At 50.1% G+C, this 19,227-nt stretch overlaps 1 protein-coding gene across 3 annotated transcripts in view; it reads left to right on the forward strand.

Annotated features, from left to right (window-relative positions):
- Window positions 1-19,227, forward strand: part of matr3l1.2 (matrin 3-like 1.2) — a 23,242-nt gene continuing 4,015 nt past the window's right edge. Inside the window, exons 1-8 of one of the 3 annotated variants that reach the window (XM_068650820.1) lie at window positions 1-72; window positions 792-857; window positions 18,175-18,236; window positions 18,311-18,349; window positions 18,568-18,659; window positions 18,734-18,792; window positions 18,880-18,996; window positions 19,072-19,197. In XM_068650820.1, the coding sequence (XP_068506921.1) occupies window positions 22-72; window positions 792-857; window positions 18,175-18,236; window positions 18,311-18,349; window positions 18,568-18,659; window positions 18,734-18,792; window positions 18,880-18,996; window positions 19,072-19,197 (612 nt within the window). In that variant the 5' untranslated portion in view covers window positions 1-21. Of the gene's footprint in view, window positions 73-791; window positions 858-16,311; window positions 17,903-18,174; window positions 18,237-18,310; window positions 18,350-18,567; window positions 18,660-18,733; window positions 18,793-18,879; window positions 18,997-19,071; window positions 19,198-19,227 lie in introns of those variants that run through there. The other 2 variants (XM_068650818.1, XM_068650819.1) reach the window with 2 other exon arrangements.

The following is a 19,227-nucleotide window of genomic DNA, read 5'->3' on the forward strand; positions in this document are numbered from 1 at the left end:
GCAGGGTAATCCACCGGAAAGATGTCTAATCCGCCATTTAAACCCCCCAAAAAGAAGAAGAATCAGATGCAGGTCTGTTATTGTCATTTTTGGTTGTGTTTGGCGCTCAATTCAAGTGAAATATCATCTCCGAGCCTTCGAATTGGGGAAGAAACTCATTTTGAGTGGAGATAATTGGCGGAATTATTAAGTGTAGTTTGCGCCGTTATTGTTTGGCGTGAGTGAATTTGTGCCACATGGAAAAAAGAAAACGATGAGTCAAGGAGGAACAAAAACAACAATAAAACAGGAAAAAGGGAGGACCTGGGTGTACCTGTTATTTTGGCCAATTTGGTTGTCCCACTGGGATGATGAATGTTTTTGTAGTATGTGTATGTGTGTTTGCTTGTGACTTTTTTTAGTTGTGATTCGATTAAAAACATTTGATTTTGAATGGAGTGTCCCCTGCATCCAAAATAAGACTTGCATTGAATATATGAAGTTTTGTGGTTTGGGGGAGGGGTGAATTTGTGTGCATGTTTTTGTATACGTGTGTTTTTATTTAAAAAAAGAGAAAGTGTTTTTTGTAGATTTCCTGTGTTTGGGTGATTTTTATGCAATTTCTTGTGACTTTTTTAAAATTATGATTAGACCAAAACCATTTGAATTTGTATTGAATGTCCCCTGCATCCAAATAAGACTTGGATTGAATATATGAAGTGAATGTGTGCGTGTGAGTGCGCGTGCGTGTGTGCTGAGACACACGCCCTGACAGCTGACCTTTATTCACATTCATGTTTTTCCCTCCACAGACCGAGGAGGAGGAAGGAGCGCCTCTTCCTCTTCATCCTCCTGTGAAGCGTCACCGCGGGGTTAATGTAAGTCATGTATCTCATTACACACACGCACAGTCACAGCCCAGCGTGTGTGTTTGTGTGTGTGTGTACGCGCGCGCGCGCGCGCTCGTGTGTGCGTGGGTGCGCGCATGTTGCGGTTCCGCCTCGCTGGTTCTCGGTTGTGGTTCCCCGGGGATTCCGGCTGGGCCTGGACTTTTCCGTCGGAAGGAAAAAAATGTGGATAAAGTTCTTTTGTGCGGCGTCGAGGTTCTCACGGTGTAGCCGTCCAGCACATCTGCAACTCCCGCCACCAGACTTTCCGAGCCGAAACCCCGATTCTGACACTGACCCAAAAAACAGCGGGGGCTTGTCCATTCAACGGGTCCTCTGGGCCTTGGCGTCCGAAGCCACCGCCTCCCTGCCGGACCTCCTGTGGGTCCTCGTGAACCCGCCTCACCGTGTCTGTCCTCAAAACGTTTGTGAGGTTCTTAATGGTGCTTGGACGCGACACGGCGGCGTATAAAATAAAATGAATCGACGTGAAAAAAGGCATCACCCGAACGACCCTACGTGAAAACTTTCAGTGGTGCTGCTGGAAAGGCCTTCCAGATGTTTTCGAGGACAGGAAAACATCTGCCGCTTCCTGACGGCGGGCGGGTCCTTCATCATCGACCCCACGCACGCGTTTCCTGCATGTCACACAGATTGCCGGCATGTCCACCAAAGCTTGTTATGCGTCGTTCCTGAACATGGCAGAACATTCCCACGTTAGCGCGTGCGATGACTGCTAGCCCAGCGCGGAAAGTGAAAAAAAGTCACATGATGCAACAGGTATTGCGCAACGCTGCGAAACGTGCTTGGTGTTAAACGTTTCACCCGATCAGAAACATGACATTAAATTAAGCACGTCACTCACTGCTTACATGGTGCGCATATTAACTGTGATGGGATTTTGAGCATGCTAAACATTTGACAATTTGCGCGTTACGATGCTAAAATATTTTATGCGCCCAATGACATGCCTCATTATTAACATGCCATATAAAGCTTTTTCTTGATGCAGCTTTCGGAACCTCTCAGAATATTGCGATTGTCGTCATGCCGCCACCTGTGCGTGCAAAGGAGCCAATTAGATCAGGCGACTTTGATTTCTTGACACCCCCCCCCCCCCCCCCCCCCGACACACCTACTGCGCGAGACGTTCACCGTCGCTCGCTCGGCCGGCGGCGAATAAACTACACGTGATTGACCTGCAGCCCTGGCCGCTAAATCCTGCTCCCTAATTAAGAGATCCCTCCTCAGGATTTCGGCCAAAGAATCCCCCCCCCCCCCTCCTCAGAAAACATCTGACATGAAATCGATGCATTTGGGGTGGGGGGGGCACTCAGGTATGGGATGGCAGGCGGACCCAGAGGAGTTAGCAAGGGCCGGCGGCGGCCGCAGCCCGCTAACGCGAGCCAGCGGCCGGCGGATAAACCCGTCAAGTGCTAATAGGCTCCGTTGCGATTCGCTGAAATCTGGCTGCAGGCTCCGCCCCCTCCAGACGCATAAATAAATCATCTTCCTAACTTTGCCTCCATTAGAAGACGAGGAAAAAAAAAGTTGTTTTTGTTTTCGCCGGCTGGTGGAAAATTCCTCAATTTATTCATCATTCATCCGCGCGTCTGTCTCCTCGGGAGCGTCTTTGGTTTTCTGGGATTTGACTCACCGCGTTCAGGTATCGCTTTGCTTCTTTCTTTTCTTTTGCGCGCCCGGCAGCCTCCCGCCCGACGCGTTCCGACCTCGCCGCCGACATCAAATATTGACGTACCATTTGCACGGCGGCCGCGGGATGCGCTGACGCCGAGCTCGTCCCGACCGACCGACCGACCGCTCGCGAGCCGGCCCTGCTCGGACCTCGGGCTCAAACCTCGGGCTCAAACTGGAAACGGAATGGGGAACTCGACCGACAGCCTTGCGATTCCACAAAAAGAACAAACTGTGCTGCCAACAAACTATACAAATTCAAGTTTACTCACAAATATAGTATATCAAGTATCGCCGTATGCTAGACACTAGCAAGTTATCTAGCATTAGTTAGTTTGCGATCGCTAAGGGGTTGGCACAATATAGTCAGTCGTTGGTTTTGTGGACCACCAAACATTTTGTTAACTTACCACAATGTCTTCGTGATGAACTGTGGCGTATTTCTTTCCCCCCTCCGCTTCAACCCTGGCAACTTATTGTTATTTTGCCATGAATCATGCGAGATCATTGCCCACGTTACCTGAAGCCGTCTCTCGTCACACACACCCCGAGCGTGCCGTGCCGTATCGCGTCGCGGGAGCGAGCCGACGGACGCAACCGGCCTGACCCGAGCAACAAGCGAGCCCTCCCGACATCAGTTCTGGCCGGCCGCTGGTGACTTTTTTTTTTTTCTTTTTTTCCGGCCGGCTGGCCGGCGACGTTCCCTCTGGGAGCGTCGGCCTGCTCCAAACTATTTCCTGTTCTGTGAGCTCACAAATGTCAACACTCAATCACACCTAATTGAATTTGGACACACAAAAGTGTCCCGAGCGCACGCGCACGCAGGAATCACGTTGCGCAATTTCCAAAGTTCACTCAGGAGCACATAAAAGTCCTTGCTGTTAGTTTTCTTGGCTTGAAGACAATCTGACTTTGAATTGAATACATTCTGTGAGTGTGTATTGTAAAATATTCTCCAACAAAAAAGGGCCTTAGTAGTAGTTTGTATTTCTGAAGGTGAGGCCGGGCGAGCAAAGGAGCAAGATGGCGACGGCAATTAAAAGGCGGCGACTCGTAAAAATTGCGAATAAAAAGTTGAGGAGTCAAAAGGGGGACGCGGAAGGTTCTTGACGTTATCTAATAATAGATCTTATTTATGGCGCCGTGTCTCTAATTGGCTTATGAAAGTGGCGGGTGGGGTGCGCTCGTCAAGACCAAGTGTCTCCGGGGGGGGGGGGGGCGCCATAAAGTCCTCGGACCGACGACTCGGCCCGGCCTCCTTTGTGGGTCTTTAAAAGCCTCAGCAGCCATGGTCCAAAAGCTTCCCTCCTCACCAACACCCAGCGTGCCAAATCGAGGTTCGCTTTGCAATTGACCACCAAGCGCAAGAAAATTGCGACAAGAGCGCCTGGCCGTTTGCAGCGAGTCCATCGTTCGCCGCTGAAATACTGGCAAGCCGTATCGCACCAATGAAATGCAGCCAGCGCTGACATCATTGAAGGCATTAAGTGCCCCGCCCAACCTTGCCTCCATTTTTGCTGCTCAGCACTTAAAATGGCTGCCGTGCCTTTTAAAGCTGACTCCAAATCGTACAACCCTGTATGTTATGGTATTACAATACTTCATGGAACTACTTTGTACTCGTACTGTGTGGCTAATCCAGTGTACTGCATTATATTGCACTACTATGCGGTAGTACCACAAAGTGTAGTATTCCACTACGCTTAATCGGATGGGTCTCATTGTGGAGAGCTGCCGGGGGTCAGCGGTGTTCCCCCCATAACAGGAGTTGTAAAAGCAAAAGCTTGTTCAAAGAAAGGAAGACTTCTTTTGACATGCGCTCGTGACATCAGGGGGAGGGGGGGGGGGTCATCGGAATCGAGATGGGAGGGGATGAAATGGGGGTTGGGTGGCTCTCCAGGGTGTCGTGATCTGACAGGAAGTGGACTTGGCTGACGTGGTGGACATGCGATGATTGGTGCTCCAGATGTTCCTTCCTGCCTCCACAATTAACGTACGATTCCCTAAATCATGCTCGTCCTCGCTGGGAAGATTCCCCAAACCTTCCGACGATTCGCAACTCATTCAAACGGGCCAGACGACCGCTACGAGCGCTACGCCGACCGCGCCAAACCAGCCGTGGTAGCGCAATGAGGCACTCCATGCAATATTTATCCAGACAAAAACTTGATTAACCAATTCAGAGCCACGTGGTCAATCTAAACTTACACACACACACACACACACACATGCGTACAAGACAAGACAAGACTGCACTCCCTCAAGTTCATTAACGCCTTAGCACTTCAAACCACAACAGCTAATTATTGACTCCAGTCATTAGTAACGCACATCATAAGAAGTGTGTGCGCGCACATCCAAACACACATCGTTTACATATGTGACATGAGTACATCTTGTCACGTATGTTCCTGCATTGACGCCCGTTCACACGTGAAGATGAGTCGTATTTGAGTGATTCGGTGTTAGGAGCGTGTTTGACTTGTTTTAGCACGCTAAAGTTAGTGTGTGTGTGTGTGTGTGTGTGTGTGTGTGTTTTTAGCCGTGTTTAGCATTGTGGTATGGCTTCACATGGGTTAACGTGGACGGTCACGGACAACAAAATATCGCCGGTACGCGACACAATTGGCTTTTGTGCTAGCTCAACTTGTTGCAGTGGGTAAAATGCGCCCCCTGGTGTCCATAGTAGGAAACAACGACCACATTTTGAATGCGCCACGACCCCGCGCGTCTCGGCGAAACGTCGCTCCGGTGAGACGTCGCCAAACACGTCGGTCTCCCGAGTCACGGCTCATCAGTCCTCATGACGGCTCCACCGGTTAGCCAGGCCCCTCTAGTGCGTTTTTTATTTTTATTTGTTTTTTCCGGCGCTCAGTCGTAGCGGTGACGCAAACCTGGGCGTGAAAGGTCACCGAGAAAGATGAAAGAAGGGGGGAAAAAATCAAGTAGCGTTCCCGCGAAGGCAAGAGGAATTTGATCCCGAGCCTTTCGCCTCTCAGCTTTTTCGAGGTCGGGCTGTTAGCACGCGCATTAGCCCAACGGCCGAAGCCCCGCACGCTCCCCCGCCTGCCCGCCCCGAGAGTCGGCCGCTCGTCCAATTTAACGATTAAGAGTGCAGCTAATGAACTGTAGGATTAGCGAGGTGCTAATGGTGGGCGCGCCGGCCGCATTAAGTGGCGCTTTGTGTCGAGAGGTCGCCAGCTTGCCGCTGCTCCCAAAAACCCGCCAGTCAGTCAACCTTTTGTTGTTTATCGACAACCAGACAAAAACAACCCATTTTGTTTTGAAGATGATGAATTTTAACTCCTCCTCTTTGCCATCGTCAGTCTCTCCCATTGAGACTGTTTGTGAGTCGCCGGTCAATGGAGGACAACTACAGCTGCGGGCTTTGCGGGCCCCATCACAATCCTCGTCAAATCCGCTGTCTTTTGCCAACCTGTTGGGACTGGGCCACGCCCTTGACAACCTGTGACAGGCTGCCGTAGCGACGACGGCTACGCATAGATTTGGACAATTGCCGAGAGACGTCCGGTTTCAATCTGGACTTTGGCTGGCGTGTGAGACATATGGTCGGCGCGCGCCGTGTCACGCGTGAGGCGTGTCGCGGGTGTCCCACAATGAACATTTTGGACGCTGATCATCGTTGACGACTCGATGCGCTTTGTTACGTCGACCGGGAAACGTGTTGCGCGCGCACGTGCGCTTAACACACGCACGGAAAGGAAGCGGCGGGTTTGAGAGGTTGCGCGTCCCGGGAGGACGTCGTCGGAGTCCGGGCCGGGCGTCCCCCGGCGCGGCGGTTCACCAGGTGTTGTCTGCAACAGGCAATTAGTGGAAGAGGTGTAGCTGTCAATCACGAGGGGGGAGGGAGGGGCGGGGGAGATTAGCCGCTCGGCCGTAATTAGCGAGCTGGAGGCTGGCGGGCCCCCAGGATAAAGGCTTTGCCAATAATGGACCCTCGGGTATTAATTACTGAAGGTCGGAGGCGGAGGAAAGGCCGGGATCTTAGCAGCCGAGCGCCTAAGATGATTGTTTAAATTTCAAAAATAATACTGCGCTGACAGTTGTTGGCCTCCCGCCGGGACGCCGCTACAAGGTAGCTCGCGTAATTAGCTTGAAGAGGAAAGGCCACCGCACACGCACACGCGCGCGCGCGCACACACACACACACACACATATGCCTGTTTGTGGAGAGCGGGCACGCGCCAACGTGTGGAAAAACACTCATGTGATGACCGCCAGGGGGATAGTGAGGGGAAAGGAGGAGGGGAAAAAACACAAAGCAAAAGAGGAGCAGGAGCAACAGGAAGTGAAGAAGAAGGAGAACAGGAAGTCAGGCAGGAGAAGGACGTCAAAATGGACGAAGGAAGAGGGAAGCAAGTCAAACGAGCAAGTTCAGGAACAGGAAGTCGAGTCCGAGAAAGCACGAGCGAAAGAACGCTGAATTGTGATTTTTGTTTTCTTCGGTTCCGCATAGTAAGGACGCTGAAGGTGACAAGGGGGCTCGTCCTCTACTTTTTTTTTTTTTGACTACTTCATCACCTGCTCACCTTCAACTCCCAGATGCAACTGTGTGTGCTTCTCCAGGCTAATTTGGTGCAATCGCGTTACCTCATCCTACTTAGCTCATCGCCGACCCAGTAGCGCGTTTGCTCGTCTTTTCTCGCGTACGACCAAAACACGGCGGGAACCTGAGCAATGCTGGACAGTGGCGTACTAAAGAAGCTAAGCTACATAGCATTGGTGAGCTAGCATAGCAACCTGATGCTGTTTGTGTGCTTATGCCATAAGAGCGTGTTAAAGTTTAAGCGGCTGTTCGGAGCGGACACACACGCGCGCGCGCGCTAGCTCGCACGCACGCACGCTCAGACACGGGCAGTAAATCTTGTTGAGCGTCTGACGTGCACCTGCACGCGGCCCCCGGTGGCCCCCACACTGATGACCGCAATAAACATGTCACCAAGCTCAACTGCTCGCCAGACGCCGTAAATAAACATCAACTGCAAGACACAATACACGACGCTCTGCCGGGGTGTGTGCGTGGTTGCGCTACTTCTCCAGCACTGATTCATGCATAGTCTTACCAGTTTGATACACACTGAAATCATTTCCTTCAATAATTATAATAACAACAAAATAATAATTATTATGCAATATGATTGGCTGCTGCGTCTGGATGCAGCAGCCAATTATATCGCTGCCTGGAACTCGGGCGGGATTCATAACAAGGCCCCAATAAACAGCACCTTGGTTCATGTGTCGTCTACTGCCCCCGTGTGGCCAAAGTGGGCACGGCATTCAGTTGATGCAATGTGGCAAAAACGGTTGATTTCTCCGGAAGTATATTTGATGTCCGTGGCAACGGCAGACGGTAGCATCGCCGCCGGGTGGCTTAGTCCACATCGTCGGCCATCTTGCCGTAGCACCCGTCAAGTGGAGGACCGGCGCTTGCTGGCGTTCCCTCCCGCCTGTCAATCATGCTCACAATTAAATGCTTTCATGAATTCATTTGCAGGCGGGGAGAGGAAAACATCTGGACGGGACGGCGCACGCCGCGTCGCATGCACGAGCACGCACGCACGCGTGCACGCACGTACGGAGCTTTCCCGCCCATGTTGAAGCGCGCTGTAACTTGAAATGTTTCAGCTCGAAAGTCTACATAAACGATATAAAGTAGTGCAGCACATGACAAAGTGTGGATATTGCGATTGGGGAGAAGCCAGATGAAGTTCAAAGTCTAAATGACGAATGATTGGCAATGACCGCGTTTGGAATCATTCACTCATTTCCGACTCAACAAATATTCATGATGGGTGAAACGATGAATTGAATACTCCATAATCACGCTAAAGGGATGTTCATAACGTCCAATACATAGAAATGTTTGGCGAGTGAAGGAAAAACCTTAGCGGATGCTGCTAATTAGCATAGGAGGAGCAAAACACTTCCCGGCATCAACACAAACACCAAAAAGACACCCGTATGCAAATGAGCCGCCTCGCCGTCTTGCCGCCTGCCAATCAAAACCTGGACAATTAAAAGCGCCAATGTCATGGACGTCTTTCAAAATGGCCGACTCACCATGAATATTCACACCGGCGCTTCACATTACGTGCGGGGTGTGTGTGTAAATTGACTTTGTGTGAGAGAATGTATGGATGTATGGGAGTTGAGTGTGACTTGTGTGAATGAGAGTTTATTTTCGAGCATGTTTGTGTACGTGTGTCTTTCCCAGTGTTTTAGAATTGTGTGTGTCTGTGTGCATTAGCATATTTAAGAGTTTTACATTTATACATATATATATATATATATATATATATATATATATATATATATATATAAATACGTATATATATGTATATATATGTTTATATATATATGTATATATGTATATATATATATATATATATATATATATATATATATATATATATATATATATATATATATATATATATATATATATATATACTTTTTTTTTGCTAGCAGTTAGCAACATTAGCACACATGGCTACTGTATGTTTACTAGTGACGGGCCAGGCGTGCGTGTACACGTGAGGTGGTTGCTGGTGTCCAGCCGCATTAACGCGTGTGTGGCTTCTCTCCAGTTACTCGAGATCACATGACAAGATGATACATGACGGCGACAAAGTGCGTTGCTTTTCTTCCTAGGAGACGCCAGCTGCAGGCATGGCACTCCAAGGACGCGGTGCTACGCTACGATAGCGCCGCGCTACCTTAGCGCTACGGTGCTGAGGGGCAAGTGAGGTGGGGGGGGTGGGGGGGCGCCATCCCCTGTGCGAGTGCAACTTTAATGAGGCGACAGCGCGGCTGCTTGACGATTCATCAAACATCTGCACTCGCAGATGTGGAGAGATACCGCAGAGATGCGCGACGTCTCCGCCCATCTGGACGCACACACACGAGAGGACATTTTACAACACACGCACGCACACACGCTCTTTCAGTAACGACCTGTGTGTGTGTGTGTGCGCGTTCTTGTATTTACCTCTTTGTGAGGACACCTGACTCCTACAATTATGACTGGATTTTATTGCTAGTGGATTTCCCAAGTCACCTACTACAGTCACTTCTCAGAGAAACACTTACCCTGTCCGTTCCCCAATTGACTTAGATCCCAAATAGCTGGCGCTAAATTGTGTGCAACCTCTGTTGGTGACCACCTCAACCTTTAACCCCCAAAACAGGGTGATAGCAATGCTAGTGTCAGGAGCCCATTTATGGTTGTTTGCATTGTCATTTGTAGAGAGCAATGTATTTGAATTTAATACCAAATCTGTCATTTCCTTTAGCTTTTCAGTCAACTTGTTTCAACTGCTTGGATCTTCTATCTTGTTCTTTCAAGCTCGTGATCTTAGATGAAACCGGACCCCGCCCCAAAATCTGAGTCTGTTGCCAGGGGCGGCTCTAGGATGACAGTTTATGGGTTAAAACCACCCAAAAACCTGAATTGTATTCTAGCTAGATAAGCAAAGTCAGCTAACAGCTACTAAACAAAACGTGTGTGAGCAATCATAAAAAAATGAGGATCTGGTAATGATGATAGTGCTGAAATGAATTGGTTAGGGTTACATGTGTCACATAATCTGTTTTAAGATGGTAACTTGCATCATCTCACTGGAAGGCAGCGTATGGTTTTGTGTAGGTGCAGTGCTCAGAGCCCACCTGGGAGCCAAGTAGGAGGCTTTTGAGTGGAGAAAATCGTCGCTCTAGCTTAGGAAATACGGTTGAACATTTTTGGGAGGCAATCCCTCAAATTTTTATGACGCTGCAACATTTCATGTGAAATCCCAAACATCTGCTGTCGTGTATGAGGAGTAAATTGTAACGCCAATCGCCACAATGGTTATCTTAGTTTACCTTAGCTAGCTGTCCATAATTAGCAGCGCAAGTGCAACTTGTCCACATGCTCGTTAAAGATGGAGGGTGCTCACATCTAATGTTTTAATTTATTTGTTTATAGCTGAGAAGAGGCGGGTAAGCGTGGTGGGGGGGGGGTAGACAGGGCGGGGCTGCACTTTGCCGTTTTACTGGCAGCATATGGAGCACATTTATCACCATTTGCTGCCATCTTGCTAAACGATGTGATGAACTCATTTGTTACCGTACTCTTTTTTTAATCAAACACATGCTGCGCTCTAATGTGCGAGCAATGCTCACGGGCTTTGGAAAACAGCGCCCCCTACCCCACCTACCCACCCCCACCGCGGGGAAATAACCACAGCTAGAGCAAGGTGGGTGGGGAAGGGACAGCGCTGAAGAAGATGGGCGGTGGGGGATGCGCGGGGGGGGGGGGGGGGGGGGGGGGGGGTACCTCAGGTCTATGACGGTCATTAGCGTGTTTGCTAGCATGACGGTCATTAGCGGTTTTGTTTGCATGTCGGTTACCGTATTTTCCAGACTGTAAGTCGCTTCGGAGTACAAGTGGCACAATGCAGAAAATGCCGAATTGATTTGTTTGTTTGTTTTGTTTATTTCTAACATTAAAAGAAATACAAGAAAAAAAGTAAAAAAAATACAGAAAATGATGACTCCATAGTACAATAGAACATAAAAAAAGAAGAAGAAATGATATTAACAAAGAAGAAGAAAAATAAAAAACATGTATAAGTCGCATTTTTGAGGGAAATCTATTTGACAAAATCCAACACCAAGAACAGACATGAATAGGCAAGGTTAGTCTGAACGCTACGGTATGCCAACGTTACAAGAACGCAGAGCTGAGAAACGTGCCTGACGTCACATCTTAAGAGTTATTCAAATAACTATAACATAAAAAAGTTTTTGGAATCATAAGTGTCACTCCAAATCATTAAATCCATCCAAATCTTTGTCCTCTGTGTCACTTATAAACAACTCCGCTGACTCCGGAAGTAAATGCGACGCTGACGTCAGACTCAACGTCAGATGCAGTTCTAATTATTCCACAGGCCTAACACGTGAAGTGATATACTAGTAAGTAAGTAATGTGATAACAATCAAGTAATAATGTGTTCATAATTTTGCATATAAGTTACCCCGGAGTATAAGTCGCACCCCTGGTCAAACTATGGAAAAAACAACAACTGCGATTTATGGTTGGGAAAATACGGTGCTAGCAGAGGAGGGGCTGCGTCACAAGTAAGTTAACCTTCAAGTTTTGAGCTAGTTTCTGTGGCACTAGCTCAGAAAGTCAAGTCCAGCTATCAGTCATCCATTAGGAGGAGAGAGTATGATAGCATACTATACTTTTTGCACATTTATTCTTAAAGATAACCTGTCTAAAGAAACTGAATAGGAATTGGTATTAGCTTAATTGTATTTTATCATGATTATACAAGGCTGGTGGTGCTGGCCGGTTCTGGCAGAGCCACCATCCAAAAAAGCCTCGATTTGCAACACATGCGCTAAAACTCATAGTCATTGTGATTAATCGGTTCTAAAAAGTTTGACACAAAACCAATTCAAACAAATATCAAAGTAATGTTTCTCAGATAAAAACACGTACTAAGTGGGTCAGTCAACTTCGGAGAGTCACTTCTAGTCTTTTCTCATTGTCGATGCTGCTTGCCAAGCCTCCTGTGAATAAGTCAACTTTTTATCGCCTATTTGCGTTGGTTAGTTCAGCAAAATGGCTGCCAGTCAGCAGCTGGCAGTGGCGCGCTTGATCGACGCCGGCGGACGACCAAGCAAGAGGGCCGTTTTTCGAGAACTCCCCGCCAAGTGGTGGTGAGTCTCGAGTCAATTTGGAACAAGAACTGACATGAGGAGGTTTTGCATGTTGCTAAGTTAGCCCTCCATCAATAAGATGCGTCGAGCGCTCGCTCGGTTTCCTCCCTATTGTTTGGCTCATGGCACTTTTGGAGGAGTTGAAGAAACAAAAGCAGTATCTCCTTGACCTCGACGTGGCGGACGGGAGGGGGGGGGGGGGTCGTGAAGAGGGCCTGGGGGAGGGGGGTGGGGCCAATTGGACCTTGACAAACTGATTCATGAGCTGGATGCCATCAGCTACTGAGATTAGACTTTGACGCCACGCTGTGCCAGCGCGACGCTCGCTCTTGTCCCATGATGCAACTACTAAGACGAACATCGAGAGTGCTCGCTGCCAATATGCGGTGCACGCACGCACACGCAAATTTCTGAATCCACTCGCACACAGACATGCGTAGCTTCATCAACACTGACACACAAATAAACACACACACACACACACATTCATGAGGAGACATACACACTTGCACAGACACACACAAACTGATACACACATGCAGATTCCTAAACACACGCACACAACGGCAGCGTGGAAGCTGAAAGACGTTGGGGAAATTAACGTTAAGATGGAGGGAGGGTGAGGGGGAGTTTTTGGGGGGGGTCGTCAAAAGGCTTGCCAAACCATCTGAGATCATCCTCCTCCTCATCCTCGCCTTCCATTTTGTTTGCGGCGGCCGCCGAATCTCTGCGGCGCGTTTTGGGCCGGCCATCAAACGGCGGCCTTCCCGGCGGACGCTCGGCGCATCCCGGGCGTCTCGTTACGGCGCCCGAGACGCGCCTACGCCCATCAAAGACACCTCGCGGAGGAGACGACCAATTGGCCGGCCCGATGAGATTCGTGCTAATAAATGGCGGCCGCCAACCAAACTGGCAGCTTCCTGCATAAACATGCCGCCGCCGACGCATAAATCCTGCACCAATGCGTATCCTGCCGGGCCTGAGCGGGAATAAATTAGGCATTTAACGGGGAGGGGGCTATTGTCTGGTGCGCCCGTTTTGAACTTTGAACCTTTGGGCCTGCTCAAGGTCCGACGCCCGTTTGGATTCAAACCCGGAACATGAGAAGTGTGAGGCAAACACACAAACTATTCAATCAATGCTAATGGACCTGTTTTGTTCAATTTTGTTGGCAGCCTTAGCTACTTTCCTTTTGCCGCCTCATGAAGTGGATGTGGGTGGGGGGGTTGAGGAAAACTTCTGCAGCAATCCCTTGGACCCCCCCCCCACTCCACCCCTGCCCCGCCCCCTCACCAACCCCCTCTTTTCCATCCAAGTTGCCCCCCCCCCGCCCCCCGTGAGGCCTGGCAGCATCCAAAGCCCCGCCGCACTCAGCATCTGCTCAGCGGATGAATAAATGAAGCGCTGCCCGCACACGCCGCGCTCGCCCGAGTGACAGCGCGCCGCGTCTTAATTGCGACTGAAAGCCGCCGACTGCCGACGCAAAAGCCACTTTTTCCTGCCTTTCCTTTCCGCCGCTGCTAATTAGCACATTGTGTCCTTAAATGATTCACAAAGTGTGTGCCGCGCCCGCCGCCCGCCATCACTTATTCACGCGCCAAGCGCCGCTTTGTGCCAACATGGCCGCCCGAGGTAAATTAATTTAGTCCAATTAGCAGACGCTGTCAGAGCGCATCAGCGTCTGCCGTCTGGGCCGCCGGCGCCGCCCGCAAACTACGGAAGGCCTTCGCCGGGGGCGCTCACGCCGTGTGATACCGCCGCCATCTTGACAACGCATTGACGAGCGCGCGCGCGCCGCGTTGACAGCGATGAACCCAAGCTCACAAAATCCATACAACTACACTTGAGGAAAAAATTCCTCTTGACCCAAAAGAAATTAGCGGCGTCCATTTTGTTGTGTTGGAGGTTGCGCCTGGTCCGGAATCCCAGCAACTTAAAATCAACTTCCAGTGCGCCGCCGCGTCTGCCAAACGCGTAGGAGTTTTTCATTTCGGAGAAGAAGAGGATGAAAGAGGAGGAAGAGGAGGAGGAGGCGGCGGCGCGGGAGCACTTTGTCTTTTTACCAATCTGATGTTCGGACGTGCGCGCACGGGGTGTGAACAAAAGCCCTTTCTTGCAGACATCTCGCAGGAAACATCCCAGATGTTCCAAAAAAAGTTGTTTTTTCTTCCCACACCATCATTTTTTAGCATTTCCCCCCCCCCCCCCAAAAAAAAAAAAAAAAATTGTAAATGAGCGGATAGCCTTTTCAAAACAATTTGGCCGAGCAGTCGACAGTCGAAGCAGTCCTGGTCTCGGATCGTTTTGTCTCGAGTGCAACACTGCATAATTGTTGGATGAGAAACAAAAATACGGTTGAGGGAAAATTCCGGCCAAAGCGTGGAGGGACTGACTCTGCAACGATTCCAAACGCAGTCGGCGCCCGGGGCGTCGTACGCCGCCCGTTGCTATACGACGGGATTTTTTTTCGAGTCGGCCTGCGGCTGGCGACCCCGAGAAATCTTCTGGTCTGGTGGTGGTGGTGGTGGAAGCGCATCAATGAGCCTGACGTGAATCATTCATAGCGCTTGAAAAATCGAATGTTTGTTTGACAAAATGTGCCATGAATATTTCAATCGGCTGCTCGGATAAACAACGACGACAAAACAGCCATGAAACATTTACGCTGATGGACGTGTTCTTCGCCGCCCGCCAAACCAGGCGGAAAGCCAAAAGTGCTGCCGACAAACACGCATACATATTCTTAATCGAGCGGCGCATGCGACGGAGCGTGCATGACCGCGTGACATCGTCGTGTGTGTGTGTGCGTGTGCGCGTGTGAGAGAATTGCGTTTCCGCGTGCGGTTTGTTTCTTCTGTACAAGGTGACAGTGACGTACCAAGCGCTCATATGAGTACTCGTGATTCGACACGGACCATGCGCGACCGATCCAACTGCCGGCCGGACTTTGCGGATTCTTCGCGTCCCTGACGTACAAAGTATGAAGGACGTTTGTCCTCGGCGGCAAAAGTTGGTTTGTCCTCGAATGAGCGGCCGCCGTCCCGTGTGAGCGGCGAGCGTCACGCCACAAACAGGATGGAAACGGGAACGGCGTGACAGTGACTTCGTTGACTTTGCTCAACAACGGAACGAATGGACGCCACGAATAAACAGAGCCGACGATGACCGACCTCGAGGAAAACTTGAGAAAAAAAAACTTGCCAGAATATCCTCGCGGACGCATCGTTCAAAATTCGTTTTGTCAGCGTTCCCATTGAAAATTAAATCTCGCCAACTCACTAATTAGAATTTATTATGATTATTATTTTTTTTTTACCTCTGACTCTTCTAAATAAAACTTGACGAACGAATCCTCCTCACTTGGGAAAGAGGATTTGCAACTAACCAATCCAAATGAAGTTCATGACTAACACTGAACAAAAATAGAAACAACGTTTTCGAGAGGGTGAGAAGATCCGTGAAAATGTGTAGAAAAAGTGTGCTGGTGTGCATGTGTCCAAGAACAAGGCCGCACAATGACGTTTAAAAAAACCAATCTGAGAGTAGTGCACCCAGTTTGCAAGTGAGCAATTGACATTTCCAAATGGGAGTTTTCACAGCAATTTGACGTTGTAATGTGTTCAACAGCTGTATGTCTAGTAAAAGGGGAAATCGACTCGAATGTAACTCCAATCAAATGAATCCATGACTCCATTGAATCCAAAAGGAAAAACTCAAAGGCAGCAATAGTTCAAGCCATGAACAAGTCTTGGAGTGCCACCTGCTGGTACCGTAACGCCGTGCTTGTGCATTGCATCGTCGATAGGCTCAACGTCTTTGGGTACCTTCAATCAATGGATCATTTTCCTTGTTCGTCGTCGAAAGAAAGTGACATTGAGATCTGTTTCGCAAAATGTCGTTTGCTGTCAGTCATGTCATTAACATCAAGCTGGTGTTTCGTTGACTTCAAAATGTCCGGTTGCACTAAAATGTGCGGTTTCCAATCCCCCCCAAAAAAAGAACAAAAGCATTACTTCTCAGCTTGAGCGCGAAGGAAAGCAGCAAGCCTAGTGACGTCACCGCGTTGCTGACGACGGCATATCGCGAGAGTTGCGCGGTTGCTCGGGCACGATTCGCAGCTTTTACCAAGCAGACGACACTCGGACGGGTAGGAAGATTTAACATTAACCCTAACATTTATTTTATACTTTGGCCGCTTGTTAGTCGTCATTTAGCTGCATTTATGTTTTGGAAATATTCATGGCGCACAGACGGTTTTCCCGACGGGCTAATGCTTACGTTAGCTCGGGCGAAGCTCCAATTTTTCCATTTCTTTATTTAACTTGAAACACTCGTGCAATTGAACTCGGAAGCCAATACTTGTTCGCACTTGCCGTGAAGAAATTTCCAGTGCGTAGCCTACTCGCTGCGATTCTCTGCGATCTATCTACCTCCTGCGTTCGACTTCATATCAACACATCTGACCTGCTAGCATGTCTGCTAATTGTTAGCACAAGAACGTGTTAGCACGGCTGCTTCCATGTTGTAACATGTCGGTCGGTCGATCGGTCGGTCGGTCGACTGCAAGTCGCCTTGAAGTGGATTCATCGCAGTTGGACCAATCTTTATTTTTTTTATCTCTGTCGATTGTTGACGATATTCTTGCTTTTACGAAGCGGTTCTCTGACCACGTGAATCTTCTTTTCTACTTCGAGCTTCCTGCTTTGTGTCTGCAGAGGATGTTTGTATTCCGGTTGTCCTCCTCCTCCACCTCCTCCTGCTCGTCCGCATGCTTGCGTAGCAGCGGTCAGGCCGGGGTCGGCTGTGAGTGATTGCTGGTCTCGGTGGTCACGAGCGAAGACCACAATGTCTGCTTGTCCTTCACTCTCTTTCAGGACTCCACATGCCTCTTTGCCTCCAGACTTGACTTTGCGTCGGAGACCTCTTGAACTTGTTCTCGCCGTCTTTGACCTGCGATGGACGGAGCTTCCAAAGGCTTCGCACCGGGGCGGGGCCACCTGGCTGCCGCCGAGTCCTTAGGCTTCAGCATGAGCGAGCAGCGGCCAGTACGCCAGATGGGCGGCAGCGGTTCGGACAGCCAGGACAGCGGCTCTCTCATGCCCTGCGGCGGTGGCCCTCTTGGTGGCACCATGAAGCTTTTCGCCAGCTTGGGGCTCTCACCCTCCGATCTGGATGTTCTGGCCCAGATCCCTGAAAAGGACATCAGTGTGGAAACGCTCCCGCAGATCCTCCTGCAGCTCAAAAATCGCAAGGCGGCCCGGAGGCCTTCCTCCTCCGGCTGGGATGACGGGGGCAGGATGCGCGGCGGCGCCGCCGCCGCCTCCTCTTTCGGTCACGGTTCGGGCTCTTCCGACTTTGGCTTTGCTTCTGTCAGCCACGGAACCGGCTTGAATTTCGGCGGCGGCGGCGGAAACAGAGAGACGTCGTACGCTGAACTTTTGCACCGCGATTCCTTCAGCGGTGCGCAGGGGGCGTCGCTCTCCCAGAGCGCCTTCCCGCAGCGCAGGAAGGGCTCCCCGTCACTGGGAAAAGTCCAAGACTTTTTGGGAGCACCGCCTCCCCGATTCCCACACGTGTGCTCTCTTTGTGATTTTGACGTGCATTCCAACATGGTGAGTAGCCAGCCACTCCTCCTTCCCGCTGCCGTCTTTTTAGTCACACGGGAAGCGACCGCTCTGTCGCCCTTCCTCCATTGGGTCTTCTTCCCGTCAAGAATGCTCTCCTTTTTCATCTTGCACACATTAATGATAAAAGTTCACTTTGGACACACATACGACACATTGCACGCGACTGGGAACAGTGTGGTGCGGGTCAGTTGCCATAGCAACCTCAGTGTGTGTGTGTGTGTGTGGGTGCGGGGGCTCATTTTTGTGTATGCGTGTAGGAGTGGACCCAACACACCAACGGACTCCGACATGCTGAGAACAGGCGTGTGCTCCTCAACATGTAAGTCAGAAGCAAACACTCCGCGTTGGCGTGCTTTGGATGATGACCGCCTTCTTTTTGTCGTGACATCGCAGGTACCCCGAGTGGGATCTCAGTGGGGCTCCGAGCAGAAGGTAACCGAGCCGGAGCGAGTGGCCGCCACCGCCGCCACCGTCTTTGTGGAATTGTCCAAACAAACGCTTGAAAGTCCATTCAGGAACAAAACAATTCATGTCTGGCGTTTATGAGCTTTCCTCTAATCTGTTTGTGCTAAGATTGTTGTGAGGCTAGAAAAAAAAAATCATCCCTGTTTTGATGCCGCTGCGCCATGTTCATGTGCTCCGCATTTTAGCCCCATCATGGAGTCCACCAACCTGTCGGCCGGTCTGCTGGGACCCGCACCCTCGGGGCCCGGCCCGGCGGCCAGGATGCCGTCCAGTTGGGGTGAGACCCGCCTCCTTTCCGTCACGTGATGGCTAGCGCTCCACATCCTTTTTTTTCTTTTTTGCCCGTGTAAGGATCGGGACCGTCTCTGGGTCTCGGCATGTCGCGGCAGAACCGCTCGGAACCAGACGTGGTCGGTGTTTATATTTCTCCATTTGACTTTTTGGTGCACGTTGTTGGTCCTCTGTTATTTTAATATACCGTTTGGTTTTCCCCACAGCTGAGGAGCAGGGTGGTGGTGGTGAAATACGACAGGAAGCCACTCAGCAACAAAACGTTGTTTTCTTTCGCCGAACCTTTCGGTCGTCTCCAGGAGCACTTGGTCCTCAAGACCAAGGTATGATTTTTTTTTTTCTCTCTTCTTCAAAGAGCGCCCGCGCTGTGTCGCGTGTCTGAGTGTCGGCGTTGGCAGGCGTTCCTGGAGTTGGAGACGCATGAGGAGGCGATGGCCATGGTCAACTACTACCAGCAAAATTCCGCTATGCTCTACGGGAAGCCCATCACCTTCTATCTGTCCAGGAGGCTGGTAGTCATCCAGGTGACGTTGCTGCGACAACGCGCCCGCTCA

Source organism: Syngnathus scovelli, chromosome 1 (assembly GCF_024217435.2).
Source record: "Syngnathus scovelli strain Florida chromosome 1, RoL_Ssco_1.2, whole genome shotgun sequence".
In the NCBI taxonomy this organism is placed as follows: Eukaryota; Metazoa; Chordata; class Actinopteri; order Syngnathiformes; family Syngnathidae; genus Syngnathus; species Syngnathus scovelli.